This window comes from Thunnus thynnus, chromosome 12, assembly GCF_963924715.1.
Source record: "Thunnus thynnus chromosome 12, fThuThy2.1, whole genome shotgun sequence".
Classification (NCBI taxonomy): Eukaryota; Metazoa; Chordata; class Actinopteri; order Scombriformes; family Scombridae; genus Thunnus; species Thunnus thynnus.
The window spans coordinates 15,290,247-15,311,586 of record NC_089528.1 but is presented as its reverse complement, the minus strand read 5'-3'; the positions used below and the strand labels follow the sequence as shown (position 1 = coordinate 15,311,586).

Genomic DNA, 21,340 nt, shown 5'->3' with positions numbered 1-21,340 from the left:
AATATCGATGGCGGTATTCATCAGGTCATGACTGGAAGGATTTTATTTTTCAGCCGAGTTTGGGTCCTGTAAGCTAAAGTTTCCATCAGTTGAAGAGTCTTTATTAATAATTGGAAAAATCTATTTCTAGATTAATTGAAAGTTAACTTTAACTAAGTGCAAATGTGTTTTACAAAGAAACATTAACATAAAACTGAAACGTGTTAAAGAGGAAAACCCAGAATGACATCTCCATCTATTGGTGAAGGACGTACATTTACCTCAAATTTCCACAATATTTATACTGCTGCTGTTGGTGGTGATGGTGGTGTGTGTGTGTGTGTGTGTGTGTGTGTGTGTGTGTGTGTGTGTGTGTGTGTGTGTGTGTGAGTGTGTGTATGTGTATGTGTGTGTGTATGTGTATGTGTTTGTGTGTTTATGTTAAAATGTTATTCTGCTTGTTTGTTTATAGGCCTATCTGTGGATGCGTGTGTGTGTATGTGTGTGTGCATTTATGTATTTTCTACTACTCTGTGTGAAAATATAAATAACTACCTTGGCGGTGTGTGCAGTGTAATCTGTTCCCAGCAGGCTGGATTCCCACTGAGAGAAAGACAGTATATTGTTCCTGCAGCACCACAGATAACAACTCATTAGCATACTGAATCATTTGGCTGCAAGAGCCACTCTGCCACCCATCTGCACTGAGCTGATAAACACACACACACACCAGCTCACACACATACACACATACACACACACACACACACACAAACACACATACACACACACACACACACACACACACACACAGATCTATGCAGAGCACATACATACACATGCACACAAACTAGCTCACACAAACACACAGACACAAACATGCACAAGCCTCTTCTCGTTCCCTCCCTTTCAATTCCTCATATACTCTCCCTGTATCCCTCTCTTTTTGTGAGTCTGTGTCTTTTTGGAGAGTCAGGAACACTGAAGCAGGTAAATGTTTGGCAGGCATTAACCCAGAGAGCCCCTCAGTGGAGTCCCAGCACAGCCAGCGCAGAGCACAGGAGAGGTCTCCAAACACCTGGTTGTCTCTGATGCTCTCTGGAAGCAATTATAGTTTTTTAGAAATGTCTAAGTGCTGCCGCTGTTGTTGTAGTAGTGGTACTAGTGGCAAAGTCTGCTGTGTAAAGTTACGGAATATAGGAAAGAAGACTTCAAAACATTTAAGTAGGAAAAGCTACCACTACACAATTTCTCTTTCCAGTAACGACCCCGGGTTAATGAACACAACTTTCTATTGCATAAGTAAATAACTTGCAGGCGGTGGGAGTCTTGATCAGAATGGCTGTTTCATAAAGTGCGCAGACACAACAGCGTGCAAACGAGTGCAGTGGAGGCTGTCAAAACCACTTTCACAATGGCAGGATATCCTGTAGGTCACCGAGCCACGTTAACCTCTACAGGAAGTTGTCACTTGTTGGGAGGAAGTGAGGATTCCAGCATCCATTGAGGGAGTTTCATAAGGAGGCTGCGGTTTTAACTATACACTCTGTATAGATAAGATGGGAAACAGTTGCATGGTTTGCCTGTCAGCCTCTAGGGATTACTCAATTAGATTACGCAATTATGAATAGGAGTGTAAAGGGTATAAAATGACTCATATATGATGCAATGTGACACAAAAGTATGTATGATAAAGGAACTGAATTGAATTGAACAGGAGCCACAACATGCTTGAGTGAGATCAAATACAAGGCTTTTCCTCTGCGTGTTTTATTCAGGGGTTTTGTATAAAATTCATCGATTTAACATTGGATATATTTATAGATACAGCTATCATACAACAAATATGTCATTACCAAACGTACAATGTCCCTTTACTGCAATTCATAAAATACCATAGTTACCAAAGGTACCAATATAGGCTACTAAGTCCTGCTAAAAAAGCAGAATAACCTACAACAGTGAGCAATACTTAACTCTTCAGAAAACTGCTGGTGTTGTTATGATATTAACACTGTGGGGTGTATGTGTGTGTGTGTGCGCCTCTATGAGTTTGTCTATGTGTGTGTTTGTGTGTGTGTGTGTGTGTGTGTGTGTATGTGTGTGTGTGTGTGTGTGTGTGTGTGTGTGTGTGTGTGTGTATGTGTGTCAAATGTGGTAACAAAGGGATTTATTTGTGTACCTTACTAAACTACAACTGCATTACAGTTAAAAAAAAACACTGAAACAGACATTCATATCAAAAGGACTGCATGAGTCATTTCCATGATTTTCATATGACCCACATTTTGTACACTTTAAGAATCACTGCATGTCTTGTACCTCCACAGCAAATTCAAATAATTAAATTCATGTTCAGGCAGTGAAACTGTTTAACTGTCTGTTGCCGTATTTGGTGTCGTTTTCTCATCACCAAAGTGTAACAGAAGTAAAAGGTACCACATTAGATGTACTACGTTCAGCTGTTTGTTTTTACATTTTGAGTTTCTCTCATCTCTTCTCTCCTTTCTTTTCGTTTCCTGTCTCCTAAAAGACCATTTTGCAAGTAAACCCGTCAACAAACACACTACGGTACATCTTAAACCACATTACTTGAGTCACTGTTATTACATTGTGCAGTGAAAATATAATGCTATTTACAATACATAACTGCATGGGTACAATTAGCGTCCAGTCCGTTTATTTACGGCCTCCAACTGAGGCAAACTTACTTTTGTGTCATTATTTTAACACATCAAATTTGTTGGGCATAAATCTCCAGGTTTTCTGGCTATTCTGGCTACTTCTTGTAACCAAAAGTATCATCATTGAAGCATTGGTCAAAACTTCAAAATTACATCGTTGTCATTGTTGATTGTTTCTTTTGTTTGGTCTTGTTTTGTTTTGCTTTGATTGCTTGTTCCTTCTTTTTTTGATTTTTTTTAAAATTTTTTAAAATTTTTTTAGAATAACCAGTCTTTGGACTTTCAAAGCACAGAAAGTTATGATCCGCAGGTCAGTCAAAGACATGAGACATGCAGAATTTACAAGTCTTTTGTTGGATCAAATTCAATCGATCACCAATCAAACCAAGCTATTCATCAGTGCTGTCTCAGATGTAGTGTGGAGACAGGTACTCATGATCCATGTTGGACAACACTATCTCACTACATGGTGCTTGATTCTGCTTCCTATAACCAATGTCTCAGTGTTTAACGGGGTCCTGAGCATATCCATCTCTTTTTTAGTCTCTCTCATTGTTCTCTTTCAGTCTCAGGTGTTGTGTCCATGGTCTATTTGCAGAGCATCATCGGCGACTGGAGCCATCTAATGGGCGTCCATTGCGCCTCAGATCCCTAGCAGCTAGATGGAGCGGAGGTCCACGTGAAGCCGGTAGAGTCCTTGGAGCCGGAGGTGAGTCCTGGTCCTCCATAAAGCTCTCAGGACTGCCCTCAGCATCGCCATCAGGCAGGCTTCCACAGCTGGAGCCTGGTGACATTGTCTCCAGAAGATCGTCCCTGGCCAAGCCCACCACTGTTTCCTGATGTGGTCCACCCTGAGGGCCCCCCTCGTGGGCCCCAACCAGCAGCCCAGTTTCCCCATCAGTTGTGCTGCCAACATTCCTCCCTCCATCCTGGTCCTCCAGGAGGTTGGAGAGGAAGCTGATGTACTTCATAGCAAGCCGCAGGATCTCGTTCTTGCTCAGCTTCTTGTCCGGAGGGTGAGTGGGGATGAGTTTACGGAGCTCTGCAAACGCTCCGTTTACATTCTGCTGCCGCCAGCGTTCACGGCTGTTCGTGAAGATACGACGTACAATCTTTGGCTGGCCAGCTAGCAGAGAAGCAGGGAGGAGAAAAGACAGGCATGGAGAGGGTAAGAAGAGGAGGCATCAATAGAAGACAGTAACACGAATAACATGAGATGCAGAGCTAAAACAGATAATGCAGTGAGTAAAAGCAATACAAGGGCATAAATAAAGAATGGAAGAAGAAAAAAGTTAAGAAAGACATGAGAAATTTTAAGAGGAGGCAGCAGGAGATCAGATTCACAGGGTTTAAGAGAAATTTGCTTGAAGGAAAAAGAAACATAAACTCAAACGTTTTCGTTTAACTATGAAACTGCAACATTGTCCTCCGTACAATCATGGATTTTTAGATGATGGAGCAGAAGCTATGGAGACTTGCAAAAGTGTATATGCTGTATAAATGCTGTGTGCTACTCTATGTAACAGAACAAAACAAGAGAAAAGGCTGGTTTGGCATGCCAAACACCAGGAAAGGGTGTTAGGGAGACTGTGTGCTTCCAATTTAATATTCTATGTACTTTTTTATTTATTTATTTAGGTATGAAATATAAAATGCCCCACTGCAGGTAGTCACATCCTCCCACCCCCCAACAATGGTGTCTTCCAGGCTTTTGTCGCCCTTGGAACACACCCAGTCTATCTTAATCCTTCAGCCCACTCTGCAGTAAAACCTTGGCATGGAGGCAGCAGCACCCCCATCCTCCACCCCTGTATATGGCAGTGAGTGGGCAGTGGTGGAAAGGATGTTTTCAAATGAAATAAACCCCAAATCCGCCTGAAAAGCATATACTTTAAAGGCACACAGGTACATGTATTTGACATTCAGATTGTCTGTATTCATTTGTGCCATGAATTATGAGTTAAACAGTTAATATTTTCTTTTTGCAAGGCATCTTCTGCAGTACTCAGATTAGGTACAGATCCAAGTCAGTGGATGAATGACAATGGGGATGAGGAGGGAACGTTTAGGGGACTAATTGGCAGAGGGAGGACACAGCAGAAGTGCGTCTTACCATACTTATAAAGATCTAAAATGCGCCTACCCTCGTCGAGTTCAACCTCATAAGGCGCAGGGCGGCGCTTTACCCTGTTGCTTGGGTACATGCTGTACTGCTCCGACTCCCCTCCGAGACTACAACAACAAAAAGCAGACAAAAGGTGCACAGGTATATGAGAAGACATCAAATCAGCATACTGTACTTCATTTCCTTCAGTGCATTTAACCCCTTTACACCCCCCACTCCTTGCACCAGGAGTACACACACACACACACACACAGAGAGAGACATTCAAGCCTAGGTCTCTTTACACATGCTAAATAATGGTAACATGAAGACTTAATCATCATTGCACTACAAGCATTCTTTCACCCTATACAGTACCCTATCCCTACAGGCCATAATAAGGCAACATCTAAAAGCCATGGAACTTTCTATGGTGAATATTCACAATGATAAAATGAATAAAATGAAACGTGCATTCATAAAACTATGTTTTTGTTTCACTATCTCCACCTTTACCTGTTGATGGCGGCGAGAGGCTGCGCCAGGTTGTAGAGCATCGCCCGGGCCGGGACAGGAAACGCGTTTGGGCTCAGCTGGACCATTCGAGCGTCGTCTCGTTGCGGCGGCGGCAGCGGCAGCGGTGGAGGTCTGCGAAGTTCTGTGATCGGCACCAAATGGCTTTCAGTCCTCTGCTCCACCGCTTTTATAGCGTCCCTCCTGGAGAGCTCGATCACCGGCACTTCCCTTTTCAGGTCAAGGGCGTTGTGAGAGGCAGTTTCCTTGGCAACGCCGTTGATGATGACGCTGATGCTGGTCCCGTTGCTGGAGTTCTGCAGAGGAACGTCATCCGTCTCCTCAGCCCCCTTGAAGCTCCCTCCCCTCTCCTCCTCCTCATCCTCCTCCTCCCTCTCCTTTCTCCTCGGCTCCTCGTCCTCCTTGCATCCGTTCTGTCTGGAGATGATGGAGGAGTCCTCCCGCTTTCCAGGACCGGACTCTGCATCGGGACTTCCAGGACAAAGCTCCGGCTGCCGTTTTTCCATCATTTTTATAGGCTACCGTCACCACTCGCTCGAGTCCACTACGTCCTAAATAAGATTTCTTTCGATTAATTTATGCTCAAAGTATTATTTGTCAGTCATATTGTACCAGATAAAACCACGAATTCGCTGTCAATGCAAGCAATCAATTATCAATCAATTATTACTGTTATTAAATTTATTCAGATTATTGTTATCATTATAATTATAATCAATTGTTTGCATTAGGCTACATTTCCAAATAGTATCAAAAAGATAATTAATTGGCTATTAATTGCTGGCTTGATTTTTCTTTTTCCCAATTAACGGGCTACATATTTTCTCGATATTTTACAAAGATAAAAAGCTCAAATGCAGCTTTTTTCCACAAGGGAGGATAATGTTAAAGCCTTTACTATTATTGACAATTGGAATATGTTTTAATTGTCTAGGACTATACATTTTTTGTACATTTTGATGGTTTGAAAGCTTTACTTAAAGTTGAACTGCTAGGATATAATGTAAAGGCTGTTGTACACTTATGAATTCGCCTCAAATGAACATTTTGTGACTGTGGTGTGTAGTGTTATTTTTCAAACGTTATCATTTAAGAAGAGTTTTATCTTGTGGTGCATGCATGTGTTTTTTTTTCTTGCCTGTGAACCTTTTATCTAACGCTTGGCCTTCAACACATTCAAAGTTAATGTATTAATGCATGTTAACATATTTGAGTTGTGCTTAAAATTTACATTAGTAGATTTTAAAAGCTCATTTTGGCTGCTGTTTATTTACAGGTGAAATTATCGTCTGTAATGAGGCAATGGAAAGATTACAGCTGCCAAAACCACGAAGAGCTGGTATATTCTTCGTCGAAATAAAACCCCTCCTGTTTTCTGCCCTCAGCAAATCCAGAAATAGCCTCGAGAAAGCTTTAAAAAATACTTGGATCTGATCATTTTCATAACCACAGATGTCAGAGCAGCTTGTGTATTTTTTAGCCCATTTTATCGCGGCGTATAGGCCATAATGCTGTTGTTGTTAGAGCCGAACATCAAAGGGTTGTCATACTGAATACACCACATCAGTTTTTTGGTGTTTGCTCGGTTATTAATTGTATAAATATCCTCTGAATATTATTACAAACGAACATCAGACCGCCAATGAAAAAGCGCACTTTTATAACTGGGAATTCTCCAACAGGCCTCGCATCCGTTATTACATCCCGTACAGCCATCGGAGCGGACAATGGCAGAAAATATTGGTCAAATATTTCGCACATAGCACCAATAAAATGTAGACGATATAACAGTCCAATTACAGCCTTTTCGGAACAACGAATATGGTGGTTTAAATAAAGAGATGTCATTTCTGCACTTACCGTTCCAGCCGTGTTGTTGATGTTACTGTGTAAGTGGAGCCATTTTGTGAGTGGGTCATCCATGTCTGAGGTTTTTTTCTTTTTTTTTCTTTCTGCCAGTTGTGGAGCAGTGTGTATATGTGTGTGTATGTGTGTGTGTGTGTGTGTGTGTGTGTGTGTGTGTGTGTGTGTGTAGCTGAGTTATTCCTCGCCGCATCCAGTGCGCTCCCTCAGTGTGGGGAGCGGAACACAGGCCGCAATGTGGCCGAGCGAGATAAGCGCACGGCAGCGGCCTCTTCATTCCCGATAAGCCCCTAAACCCATTATTTATGAAATGATTCATTATTATTTGGCTGTCGTGGGCTATATAGGCTTGTGGAGGGCAAAGCATTAAAAAAAAAGCAAACAGGCACAGCGCCTGTAACAACGTGAGGTATATACAGTAGCCTGAGCTATAGTTGAGGTGTTTTAATTTTTTTGATGAAAGAAACAAAAACTCAGGTTAAGCTTTTGACCTATTTATATTTTCAACAAAAGGGTTTTCCGCTAAGCCCATTTATCCTGAAATAAGATAACTGGTAATAGCAGAGGGTCGACTAGTTGTTGTTGTTGTTGTTTTTTGTTTTTTTTCGTTTTTTTCCTAAAAAGAGTAACAACATATCCATTAATCCATATCCATTACTGCGCCCTGAGCCTGGATGTGCCACTGATAGGAATAGATTGCTAAAATGATGCGGCTCCAATTATGATAAGGATGTCTTAATTGAATGGGGAACAATACTTTATTGATATAAATAAATACATAGATAGATTAATAAATAAATGGGCTATTGCGTGTCATTGTCTGTGTTGGGGGCCTTGGACGGCGGTTCCCGGGGTCCGTGGGGAGTCATGGCTGGAGGAGATAAAAGCGCATCGGCTTCTGGCCGCATCAGATAAAAGAGCAGCAGCATCAACGGTGACACGCTATCAGAGCACATTCAGAACAGCCTAAATGGTAGCAGGTACATCCTAATAACGGATTTTTCACACAGCTTTCCTTTCCTTTTTAGTCAAATAAATGTATACATTTAAATAAGCAAATAGGCCTAAATCTATAGTCAAATAAACCTGTGAAGTGGGGAGCGCAGGCTGGGTTATTGGATATAAAGATACAGTAGATACAGATAGAACTATGAAACATGTGTTTAGAAAAAAAAAATGCGAGTACCACAATCAGTCACGACCTTTAAACAGACCTGTTGAAGCAGCAGTCACGACCACCATCCCACATCCTGCTTAACAGCATAGCCTGACATAATCCCTTTAAACTTCTGTGTAAGCACCTTCTAATGAAATCGCGATTGTGCCAAGATTTTTGGGGGGCACTCAGCACTACTTCAGCTGCAAATTAATCATCTTAAATGTGCAGAATAGAACTATATTAGAACCTGCAAAGAGTAATGGCTGACTACAGTTTTAAGTTTCATGAGCTGTACTTTCAACACAAGAATATAACTTTATGAATTCCTGTAAGAAACGACAATCTAAAAATTTTAAATATTTCAAATATGTTGATGCATCTAAGTGAATGGAGCAGAATCTGATATTATAGGCTATATCTTTTGGAGTTGTTTTACCATTTATGTGGCTTAGGTGTGCATAATTAATTCATGTAACAATCAAGAATAAAAAGTTTGACAAAATAAATAATCTTTATTCAGAAGCAAACCAGTATCAATCTCATAGAGGAATAGGCGATACAGCACGTGACTGAAAAGAAGAAACGAGTATTTGCTTTTTTGTTCAGACATATTTGTGATCCAGAGGAGGATGCCATATTTCTTTTTTTTTTTTAAATGAAATATTGTTGTGCTTGTGCAAATAGCTCGTGGTTTGAGGGTCTTGTGAGCAAAAGATAAAATGTGTGGCACATCCTGATCACCTGAAATAATCAAACAAGATTATTGAGGATGTATAAAACTGAAAACATGTGACACAACACGGTTCCACACCCACTCACTGAACAGTATGGTGTCTCACTCTGTGTGTTGTAACTATCAAAAAGCAAAATAAATCACAATTAGAACATCATGTGAGAACAAGGGCAGTCAAAATGTCAAAATGCAGGCCAAAGTAGCCCCTTTGTTTTCCTAATTAAAATGTGTCACTTTTATTATTTTGGAGAGAGTTTGATTTGGAGAGATTTTAGGATGGGGATAAACATATATATATATTGGATGAAATTACTCCTAATAATCCAAATATGACAATGAAACACAAAGTCATGCTCAAAAACAAGTCATTCTGGGTTTTAATCAGTATCACTGGTGTTACTTTTGAATTAGAATCACAATATTCTCTAATCCAGTTTCTAACTAGTCCACTCTAGCGCATTTGTTTGGTTTTAGATTTGTTATTTTTAACCATTTGCCATTTTAATCCAAAGTCCCTTGTAGTGTCATATTGTTCAGGTTACATTCATGTGAAATGAACCTCTAACCCTGTTATCACATGTAGCCGTTTTGCTATATGAAACTGCCCTGAAATATACACTGACTATCTACAATACTTTATAGTCCATCAGCAGTGTTTGCAGTGGCCAATTATAATCCACAGCTACCGGAGAAATGGCTGTGTGCCATGCCCATCTTCCCATTCAGCGCTGGTTGCGTCGGGCCGGCATTATCCGAAGAGAAGCAATGCTTTCCCGTGTCATGAGCCGTGTCACCTGGTCCAGACTGAGTCCAGCCACAGCCTCTCCATTTACCTGTAGAATTTCATCGCCAATGCCCAGGAGACCTACATAAGGGCCTTCACCACTACCATCACCCACTTTCTCGACATATACACCTAGAGGAGGGAGCAAAAAGAAGGACAGATGAAAGGAAGGTAAAGAAATGGTTGGATAGTGAAAGAATGGAGCGAGGAAGTGCAATTTGGAAAGTGGAGGAAAACAGGTGGAAGCAGAAAACAGAGATATGATGCATTTGAGTATAGTGAATCATACAATATATAGAGTATATGCAAAATTGTATTCAGTATAATCAACATAAACAGCTTCGATGAGAAGCATTGTTACACATTTTACAAATAATATGAACTAGAGAATTTCTGCTAAATTGGCCCTGTGTTTTGACATGTTTGATTATATATCTGATTATGTTTGATTGCCAATTTTACCTAGTTTGCTTTCAACAGTAAAGACCCAAAGGTAAATTTATATCTGAACTATGACATTTTGATTATATTGTCTTTCTTTTTCTATTTTCAAGATACACAACACATCATTGAAGAACACCCTGGCAGTTAGCTCAGGCAAATAAAGTAACCACCATGATTAACAAAACAACTGTAAAACCAAGCTCTACATTTAAAACATTAGTTACAAAGAGAATGTGGATTAAAACAAGCTACCTGTGTCAGGTCGACCTTTGCCCCTTGAGATGACAAAACCAAAAGGACCATTTGGGGGTCTAATGAGCTCCAGGAGGAGGGACCCATCCGGAAAAGCCTGAGTGACCCGGCCTACTGGACGCACTATTCTGGAGGCAAGTAAGTCTTCAACACTCAAGGCCCTGTGAAGCTCCAGCTGAGGGCTATCAGGGCTGTAATAGCAGAAATGTAGTTATTTCAGTCAAGATATTTACTTGGATCTCTGTATCACTATTTTTCTTTGAAACCTACCTGGGTGCCAGGCCGTATGGTATCTGCACTTCTCCCAATATTGTTGTACGCTCTGTTCTCCTCTCTAAACTCTGAACAGAGGAGGCTTTGCGCAGTTGGGCCAGTGGCAGCACCTAGTGGCAGATAAATGACATTGTAACAAATTCTGTATTTGATATTGCCAAAATTCACCGTATCAGCTTTTGGCAGAGAGTTCTTTATATCTGTTTAGGGTGGCTGCCACAGAAAGTACAAGAAAACACAGACAACCTGGAATACATTATTTCTGTTCCCAGTGTCAGGCAGTAAGGTTGGTAATACTTCAAAGCCTTGGTGGGTCCACTATGACAAATAAGTAGTGAAAGGTACTTCAAAGAGGCAACTGGGAGTTTACAGACATGTAAAAAAATGTTTTCTCCCTTTGGTCTACCTGTTTGAGGTAAAAAAAAAAAAAAAAAAAAAAAAGCAGCCCTGAACCAAGATCACATGGCAGGAAACATCTACACTTGCATTGCTCACCGTGTTCAAGGTCTGCAGAGAGGGTGTCCTCTGTATGCGGATGGTGGGCTGTGGTCTGCGTGTGGGGCTTGGGGAAGTTGAGCTGGCCCGGGGTGCAGTGGGGATACTGAGCTGTTCCATACTGCTGGAGCGGCCTCCTTTCACTAGTCTACCAACACTGTTCAAACCAATGGAGGAAAAGAAGCGACGCAGGAAGAGCTTTGGTCGTCCATCCAGCTTTCTGTAGGGGAGGTTATAGGTATTTTACTGTACAGTAATATCATCTCAAACAGTAATCTAGACCCAACTGCAACACCAACTAAAAAAAATTACCAATCAACATAACTGTTTATGAACTGTTGCAAGGAGTTTAGTATCTTGCTTATAGTTTTATCATTCTGCTAATGCTTTTAACTTCCAGAAGAGGGCAGGATTGTCTTGATATTCACAAAGTATTCCTGAACAATAACATCCTGTGGATTGTAGGTCAAGGTTTTAATCTCCTAACTGCTACCACTAGCACGCTCAAGTAGTTTTGGGAGCAGCGCTGGTGGGGGCAAGGGATTTATTTTCTAAGCTATGACAAGAGCGTTGTTATCTTGGCTTACCTGGACCCATCAGAGTTTTCCTCCCATATGGCCTCAGCTTTCAGATGCTCTGCTCTCAACAGCTCGGCTCTAAGATCCTCAGCCCGAGACATAGCCAGGCCGCGCAGAGCGGTACGACACTCCGAACCAGGACCAGTGTCTCCACTCAGACCTGCTGATAGAACACAATTTACTGTCTGGGTGCCAAAGAATCATTCTTTTCTATTTTATACAATCTGCAAGATTTTAAATGTGATGGTGTGAATACCATCAACAGTTTTCAGCTATGATTTCCTAATCTATGTAGAAAGTGCAGTTCTTTAGCAGAATCTCCACTTTTCCACAAGTAACTAGTACATTTACACAAGTACTGTACATAAATTCAATATTTACACAAAATGCTGCTTCATACTTCCACTCCACTGCCTTTCAGAGGGAAATATTGTACTTTTCTTCTGCCACATTCCACATATCTAACTGTTATATTCACTAGGTGCTTTGCAGATAAAAACTTTTCATGCAAAATATCTAACCAGTTTATAAAATATGAGACATTCTTAGTGATGAAAGTACCTAAATTAGCTTCACTTCGACCATCTACAACACTAAAATGCTGACTACATTCTAATGCATCAATACAATGATATAACATGTATGTATATAGTATGTATAATGCAATATCCTCTGAAAGGATGTGCTTACTTTTGATGAATGTTGCTGGTAATACCTCTGTACTTTTACTAAAGCAAACTTTTGAATGCAGGACCTTTACTTGAAACATACATTTACACTGTTGTATTACTACTTTTACTAAAGTAAAGATTCTTAGTGTTTCAACACTACTTTTCCAGAATAATAGATCCTTTCATAAAAAGGTAGCATATAAACAGCAGAAACTAAAGGTCCTCAACTCTGTACTATTTTCTACAAGAACTGAAGTCAACATATGGCCCTGCTCATCCTCACTGACCACTCACCTGCTCCATCTGGAGTGGCATCCCAGACTTCAGCAGCTGGCATATCTGTGGTGAGCCGGGCTGGTGAGTACCTCAGAGTGGAGGGCCTGATACAGGGCACTGGGCTGCTTGTTGCAGGCGTCCCTTGGGTTAATGACACTGGGGACTCCCTCCTAGCCTCTGGTGAATCTATGAGGGCTGAATGCTGAGACGTGCCTTCACCTCCCTGATTTGAGGTCATCTGGAACTGCACTGTGGACTGACCTGCAGCAGAGCGATTCCTTGAGCTTGACTTCAGAGCTGACTTTATAGGAAGAGAAGGAGGAGGTGATTCCCTTATTCCGCCAGATGCCTCTAGCAAATGTGGCTCCAGAGTGATGGGGCTGCCAGGGGCGAAGGAAACGGCTCTGCTCAAATTCACTCTGTTCCTGGGATTAGAGTTACGCCGCTGAGCCCACGACGGACCATAAGGGCCATGGCCAGACTCTAGCCTGCTTTCTCCTTTCCTGCTCCTTCTCCTAAGTTTACCAAACCCTGAAGATTTCCATCCTGTACTACTCTCTTTATTTTCCCCCAGCACATAAGCTCCAGCAAAAGTGACAGTTAGAGGAGCCTTAGGACGAGTACTCACTTCTGGTTTGTTTGGAGGCACCCAGCGAGGAACTGCTTTTCCCCGTGGGTCCTCTGGGTTGCCCACCTGTTGCTCAATGTTCTGTGGATCTGACAGTGATGAGGCTGGTTGAGGTTCCCTGATTACAGAGCCACAAGCCTCACATTTCTTCACCAGCACTATTATCTCTTTAATCACTGTTGTGGCCTCACCACCGACACCCACATCTTCTTGTTTCTGTGCAGGAGGCACGGAGACACTTCTATGGCTTCTACTCCTCTCTGAACCACTACTGCTTGAATCGGTGTTACTTTCCTTGCTCTTGGACTTCATCCCAGGTCTGCCTCGTTGTCTCACCCTGTCTAAGTACCGAGACTCCGCCTCTTTCTCTGATTCATCCTCGAAGCGTACCCGTGTGGGTGAACAACCATACCGTCTGGATCGACTGCCCTGATCACTGGGGGAAGTGTCTTTTTGGTCGGGGACGAGGAGGGGACCAGATACAGTTTGAGCTGTAAGATCTTCTTTTGTTTGAACAACTTTCTGTACTGATGCTGGACAGGGAGACTCAACTTGTTGCTTCTTACTGCAAGAAACAGAGAAACAGTGAATGCATATCACAGACATTCAGTGGACTATGAATTTTGTCTGTAGGAGTTACTCTTGTGTTGAACTCAGTTTATATGCTAGTATCCTATGAAAGTGAGCCAGAACTAAAGCAAAAGTGAACATGAAAATGAAACTAAATCTCAGTCAAATAAAATAGCCTATCACAAGCAGGAAGGCTTCTCTGGGTATGTTCATATATGCCTGACAAAGAACTTCAAGATCGAAACTTTGTCTTATACATTGTTTGGGAGCTTGCAATATTCTATGTGTGGGATATCTCTCTTATCCCCTTATATGGTGCTTATTTTCAGAATAAGGGGTTTCTTATGATAGAATAAACCAAAGACAAGGTATATTGTAATGACAAATACAGTATGCAGGGTCTACAGATAGTCTAACAACAGGTTTGTTATGCAGTCAAGATTGTAAATGCTCGTAATTCTAAATTAAGTGAATGCTTTGCTGATTTAAGGGGATTTCAGGAATAAAACTGTGTGACGTATATGCGATTACATAAACAGAATGACACCAAACATTTTCACGACACTGTCATCTCTGTGTTTGTACTTACAAAGCATAGTCAGGTTGCAAAGCTTTAACTTATTTTCAGTTATGCAACATTAGCTTTGCTAAAACAGGCCAAGTGCAAGAGAGGGATATAAAGCAGAGAGAAACATAATGGAGACACAAGGGATAAAATAGACAAAGGAAACAAAAATAAAGATTTTGAAGAAGCCAAGGAAGTCCTTGCCAACATACAGTACTGTGCAAACCTTTTACACACTTAAAATGTTTACATTATTATCCATAATGCAATACCATCAGGGAGGCATCTGATTGGTCCCAAATTTAGTTTGCAACATGACAACCTCCCCAAACATACAGCCAGAATCATAAAGAACCATCTTCAGCAACAAGAAGAACAAGTCCTGCAACAGATGGTATGGCCCGTACAGAGCCCTGATCTCAACATCAACGAGTCAGTCTAGGATTACATCAAGAGACAGAAGCAACTGAGACAGTCTAAATCCACAGATGAACTGTGGCAACTTCTCCACGAGAAGATGTTTGGAACAACTACCTGCCAAGTACTTTGAAAAACTGTGTACGGGTGTACCGAGGAGAATTGGTGTTGTTTTAAAGGCAAAGCGTGCTCACACCAAATACTGATTTTATTTGTGTTTCCTCTGTTTACTGAACTTTGTATGAAGTTGTATGAACTGATAAATGCAAACTATTCATGGCGTTATTTTTGGAAGCATCCTCACTTGGATTTCAGCGGTTAAAATGTTTGCACAGTACTGTAGGTAGATGTAATCAACTTACGCTGTGGATCTCTGATCAGAATGGGAGCGTCTGCAGGGGCGATCGCCTTTAACATGAGTGGAACGAGCCTTGAGTCGTGCTCGCTCCAGGAGACGCTTGGCTTGCTCATGTCTTGGGCTCAGAGGAAGGTCATCATTGATTACGAGAAGAGACCTGAACATAAACAGAGACGGATAGATGCAATTTAGGACCAAAAGAAATAATTTTGGTCATGAAAATAACATAGAGGTGAATGAAATTGAGCATTTGATGAAGTATTTAAATGTGCAACACTATGACATATCCAGCAACATCACATCCTCCACAGATTGACTTAACATAGAATGAATCAAGCTGCATCTTCCTAAGCTGCCTTATGTAATATCAGATAGATAGAATGGGGCGTGGCACTGGTGGTGAGCAGCAGAGAAACACGTCATCCATCCATCTCTCCTTATGCCCAGCAGCTAAGCTGCTCTGCATTGTGCTTCATCGTCTGTACTTGTCTTTATCCCCTGGCCCTGCGATAAAGATAGCATGATACATCAGCCATGTGGATTATCCTTGTCATGGAGTGAGTGTGATTCATTTTCCCCTGTGTGTCAAGAGGAGAACATGTTGTGATTCAATAGATTACAGTTTGTCATGTCAATCTTTTATCCCAACATTGGCAAACACGGTATAATTAGCAGTTTGTTTTGGTATCCCGTATGCTTCTGTTCCAATCTGCAGTTTATGATGATAATAATAATAATCCCCTTAATAATAATGACCTCTAAATATTGGCAGTGCTGTATATTATATGCTCAAGCTAACATGTTGGCAAGAAAATTCTACATGTGTTCAGACCATGTTAAAATAAATCTCTTTAGAGCATATTGCACTTCCCTCTATACTTCCCCCTTGTGGGCCAAGTTTAAAAAGGGGAGCATGCATAAGCTTCAGGTTGCCTATAATGACTGTATTACTTTAAAAAAAAACCTGGGTGGTGCAATTTCTTTTGTAATGCAGGTGTCAACACTTTCCAGGCTCTATTGAGAAATCTGATGTACAAATCTATTTGTCGACTGAATGATTCGCAGGACGCCATTATCATGCTGCTGGCAAATCCTGGTTTCAGTGTTGTACAAAACCAGTCACCCCTGTGGAAACATTGGATTAATTGTCTTTTAAATATATATATATATATAAAAGTGACAATGTTTTTCTTTTTATTTTAATGTATGTATTGTGCCTTGTTTGTGTTGTGTGTTTTTTCTAATGGACAATAAAGTTGACAATTGGCATCATTGCTGAAGTTGAAGTAAAAAGCCAAACTTTATTTTTTTTTATAGAAATTTGTGTTTTTATTGTTCAGTTGCACAAAATATTCACGTTTGGTTCGGTTTGGTTTGGTTTGGTCCCTATCGTAATGTGTCACAATGCAATTAAGAGATTTATGTCATAGTTTCATTTTGGTAAAAAAACAGCTTCATCAATATATCAAATTGAAATTTTATGCTTCTTTAAAAGCATATTCTATTTAATATTTTAAATAATGCTTGCATTACCTCTTGAATAAATAATATATTCCTGTTGTCACAATGGTTATTTTACTCACACAGTTTGTTTGGCACTCTAACTGCTTCAATCCAGGGGAAACAAAGTGCCACAAGTGGATCTATGAGAGTGGAATTTATGCAGAGGGGATATACATAGTGCATAGGAGTTGTATGTCACCACCCCTGCCAAGCACGTAAAGCAGCATTGCATTGCTCACCTCAAATAGGGTTCAAGTTCCTGGGCAAGAATGGCTGAGTCTGAGATGTCCAAAACCCCAGGGGCACCTGGCATGAAACAGAGGGGAAAAGTAAAAATATTAGCAGATCTGGAAATGTTAGATGGTGTGATTATGGCAGCAATGATGTTACATTTTATGGTTCAGCCATTTTAACACCATGAATATGATTACTGCTACAAAGTTTTCTATTTACAAAACATTGAGTCGTTCCAGTCTCTGTTTTCCTCTACATTTAACCTGCAGGTGTAATGTATTTAATTCCTATTCAGTGTTCATTTCTTATTCAGTGTCTTAGTGTTTGCCTTGTGCAAACATGGAGGGAGCCATCAGCCATAATGTGACCTAGAGAGACATGTTGGTATTAAAGTAATTGGGTCTTTATATAATCATAAGGATTTACATAAACCTTCATACCATTAGATTCAGTGACAGTCTCATAGGTTATCCCTGACTGACCCTTAATGTCACTCAAAAAAACAGAGGTTATGCAACCAGTGAGGGGCAGACATCCCGGAGGGAAGAGGAAAAATAAATCACCTGATCATCATGGATTTACCCGTACGTCTTGCACTGACCATCTATCTGGTATTGACACACTCAAACACACACACACAGAAGACATACACAGTATTACACATACCTAGCATGGGAAAATACATAATCTGTCACCCGAAATGCATACAAAGACATTCATTAGCACAGACAGAGATACAAAATCAGGGACACTTCCCCCACCACTGTTCCGACTGCTAATAATAGCAACATCCTCATGCACATCTGCACATCTGCACATCTGACATCTGCTCAACACTGGGAATCAGCCAGGTTACATATTGTATTTCCATACAACATCAGACAGATAAAGGCTTGTTGAAGGCACAGAATTTGTCAATTTGAATACAATTTTAAAATTTTTAAGTGTTTAGACTGTTGTTGGGAGAATATGCAAATGCAATATGCATCTGAATATTCTGTCTCCACTGCTAAGCTACAGTAGATCCCCTGAGCTGTTTAACTGCTAAAAAATACAGCGGTTGCCAGCTGACAATATTTACCTACACTGTACAAGGAAGTTGCGAATGATAATCACAGAACCATGACTGAGTCACTTCTTTAAAAAGAACAGACACACGCCTTCATTCATCTTTTATGATGGCCTGAATTATGTCAATATATGCCAACTGTTTTTGCTTGTTTGTTGAGCAGAGCCAGTCATTGTACAAAAGCCCAACAAAAGTTCAGAGGCTTTACAACAGTTTGTCAGACATTACAATCCATTCATCAACAAACTAAAAATAACCACCTTAAAACGGGAGGAGGGATCTCATCTGTGACTTATAGTCTCAAATTGAAATCTCAGCACCACAAGTAAAGCTTTCACTCAGTTTTCAAACACATTAAACACATCATTATTATTAAGTGTGACATTAAATACATGCAGTTTCCTTCAGGAGGCTTACCTTTACAATCCACTCTGTTTGTTGCGTCTCCATGCTGGCTGGCGCTTTCTTCACCACTTTGCTCTCTCTCCTCCCTGCAGTTTTGTTGTCTTTCCCTTAACTTTGCGTAAGCCCTTTGCTTCACCTTCAGTTTCTCATCTGCCAAGAGCATCCCACTTTGTGAAGACGTGCTCTCCCAGCTGTCTGAACTGCACAGCTCTTTGACTGGGTCAGTGGCGTCTGTCTCTTTCTGCTCATACCTGTCCAAGTAGCAGTCCACGCTGTCTGAGTGCTTGAATTCTGAGGATGCATCGCTGTCATCCACCACACTTCCCGCAGCACTCCTGGTACCTGCCTCTGCTGCAGGTTTTGACTTCCTCTGAGGCTCTCCCGGTGCTTCTGTCTGAGTATAGTCCTTTGAAGGTAAAGTGGAGGGTGTGTTTGGGCCAACACCATTTAGAAGCAATGTTTCTGGGCGAGCTACTCTCCAGAAGCCTTTTGGAGGTGCCCAGTGTCTGGTTGTTGTGGTAGACGTGGAGGAAGATGTTGTAGAAGCAGATGAGGTGGCAGAAGAGCAAGAGAGCAAAGGTAGTGGAGGAAGAGGGGATGGCTCATCCTTACTACTACTCGAGTTATCAGACAGAAGGCTCTCCAGACTGGTGCCCTCCCCAAGCCCACAAGGCTGGCCTGTCAGAAAACTGACTTGAGCCTCATTTCTTTCTGTCTTCTCTTCTTCAGTTTCCAACGCCTCTTGGAACACCTGCTGCCCTTGTGCTTCAGCTGGAGGGCTGTGAATCTCCAACCTGACTTGCACCTCTACCTCCTCCTCCTCATCGCTACTGCTCAAGTTCTTCACAGCACCTGATCGCCAGGAGGTTGCAGGCAGCGGAACCGGACCCTTTCCTCTGGGCCTCTGTCTGAGAAGGACTTCAGATGAAATCTGCCCTGCTGGACTGCTTAACAGCACCTCTGCGTCCAACCTCTCTCTTTCCTTCTCTCTGTCTCTCGCTCTTGTCCTTCTCTGAGTGAGGGATCTCACCTTGGTCTGTAGAGCGTGCACAGCTGAACTCTGAGGAGGGGGAAGTGAGGTGCCCAAAGAGGATGCTGGGAAAACAGGCTCAGGGACAGGGCCGGTAATGAGCCCCCAGTTAATGGGAAGCCCAGAGGGTAAAGGGGAAGTGGATTTTGCTTTGATATCATCCACCACCTTCTCTTCCTCCATTGGCTGGTCATGCACAGTAAAGTCCAGATAGATCCTATCGATAAAGAATAAAGTTTTACTATTTTCATCCACAAGCAGACTCGTCTCTCTTACGTCTATCTGTTGTACAACTCTGTTATCAGCTACTTTCTATCTGATCTGCCTGGTGAAGAGATATGTAATGTGGATTCAGTCACGTTGCCTTATCCGCTGATTACTTTGCAGTGCACAGGATAATCCTTTAGAATGAGAATAAGCAACTGCTGCCTGCAACTGAGCCCCTACTCGGACAAACAATATTTTATATGGGTCTTTTTGCCAAGCAAAAACAACAATACTTGACTAAACAAAACTTCTTCTGTAAATCAGTCACCTGTTCAACAAAAAATGGAGTAAAAATGATTGATTAATTATTCAGCAATAAAAAATTTAAATATTTTAAAATGTTGTGTCATATAGGCTACTGTAGATCATTATGCACAATACTTTGCTCAAGGCCAATTTAACAAATATATTATGGATCTTGTAATTGAACAAAGTTACTTCTCAACACATTCGTTTCAGCCGAATTTAGTCAAATGAATAGACCAACACACACAATGAATGTGCAATGGTGTACCTGGATATTTAGTGAAGATGGTGTCCCTTAAAATACAATTCCAGCGCTGACCATCATGACAAAGTTATCATAAATATTGATGCAACAGCACAAATTTAAGTTACCGTCCATGCAACCTGCGACAACCGTGCATATGATGTATTGCGCATCCTCAGGTCGGTAGTCAAGCAAGAAGACGGAGCAACTTTCCCCTCAGGATAAAAAAAAGAAAACAAAAGATTCCTTAATGATTTTCCAGACCCTAATGTTGTGTTTCTTCCACTCACAGCTCCCGGTCCAGGCAGTGTCAGGCGAGCCAGAGCGGTCTCTCAATGATGACTGGTCCGGTAATCCCTTCAGAAATCAGTAGGATTAGACAAAAATGGAATACAAAAATGCCTGCTTTAATTTCGTCCTTGCCTCGCGAACCAGCCGCAGAGAGAGGCTCTCTGTTGCGTAAGTACAGAGCGCACACAACGACTCCCACCACACAATAATAAGCCAATGAAAATGAATGTTTTAACTAAAAGGGATGAGCTTAGAGCCTAAATGAGACACCCCAAATTTATTCTAATTTTTGTTATTGATCGATGGTTAGTGGAAAAACAACACTTTATGTTTTAGAGCATATAGGCCTAATTCAGCAATGATTATTATTTGTCAATACACTTGATCCCTCCCTCTATCTCAATTCATACGAGCTCTCTCTCTCTCTCTCTCTCTCTCTCTCTCTCTCTCTCTCTCTCTCTCTCTCTCTCTCTCTTTCTCTCTCTCTCTCTCTGTCTGTCTCTCTCTCTCACGCGCTCGTGCACACACACACACACACACACACACACACACACACATGTGCGCTCGTGCACTAATTGGGGCAATGTTATGCTCGCCAGTTGTCACAATCCCCAGATGTGATCAGACTCTGGCAGATGCTGCTCAATTTTGCGCTGTGGCTGCGCGTGCGGTTCCATGTCAGTA

The 21,340-nt window shown here is 41.4% G+C and overlaps 2 protein-coding genes across 3 annotated transcripts; both read right to left on the bottom strand.

Moving 5' to 3' along the window:
• Window positions 1-1,715: 1,715 nt before the first annotated feature.
• On the bottom strand, window positions 1,716-7,452 carry LOC137194159 (T-cell acute lymphocytic leukemia protein 1). Of its 2 annotated transcripts, none has more exons than XM_067605777.1 (4): window positions 7,162-7,452; window positions 5,284-5,852; window positions 4,777-4,895; window positions 1,716-3,789 (listed from the first exon to the last, which is right to left on the bottom strand). In XM_067605777.1, the coding sequence occupies exons 2-4, from the start codon at window positions 5,808-5,810 to the stop codon at window positions 3,266-3,268; spliced, it is 1,170 nt and encodes a 389-aa protein (XP_067461878.1). In that variant the 5' UTR covers window positions 5,811-5,852; window positions 7,162-7,452; the 3' UTR covers window positions 1,716-3,265. The 2 variants fall into 2 exon arrangements, with proteins under 2 accessions (XP_067461878.1, XP_067461879.1); XM_067605778.1 differs by having other exon boundaries at window positions 4,807-4,895; window positions 7,162-7,450.
• A 1,491-nt stretch (window positions 7,453-8,943) lies between these two features.
• On the bottom strand, window positions 8,944-21,100 carry si:ch211-13f8.1 (uncharacterized protein KIAA1614). Its single transcript, XM_067605761.1, has 10 exons — window positions 20,390-21,100; window positions 18,591-19,825; window positions 17,110-17,176; window positions 15,372-15,524; window positions 12,848-14,022; window positions 11,892-12,042; window positions 11,305-11,524; window positions 10,807-10,919; window positions 10,537-10,727; window positions 8,944-9,972 (listed from the first exon to the last, which is right to left on the bottom strand). Exons 2-10 carry the CDS (start codon window positions 19,789-19,791, stop codon window positions 9,779-9,781), a joined length of 3,465 nt encoding a protein of 1,154 aa, XP_067461862.1. The 5' UTR covers window positions 19,792-19,825; window positions 20,390-21,100; the 3' UTR covers window positions 8,944-9,778.
• Window positions 21,101-21,340: the final 240 nt, after the last annotated feature.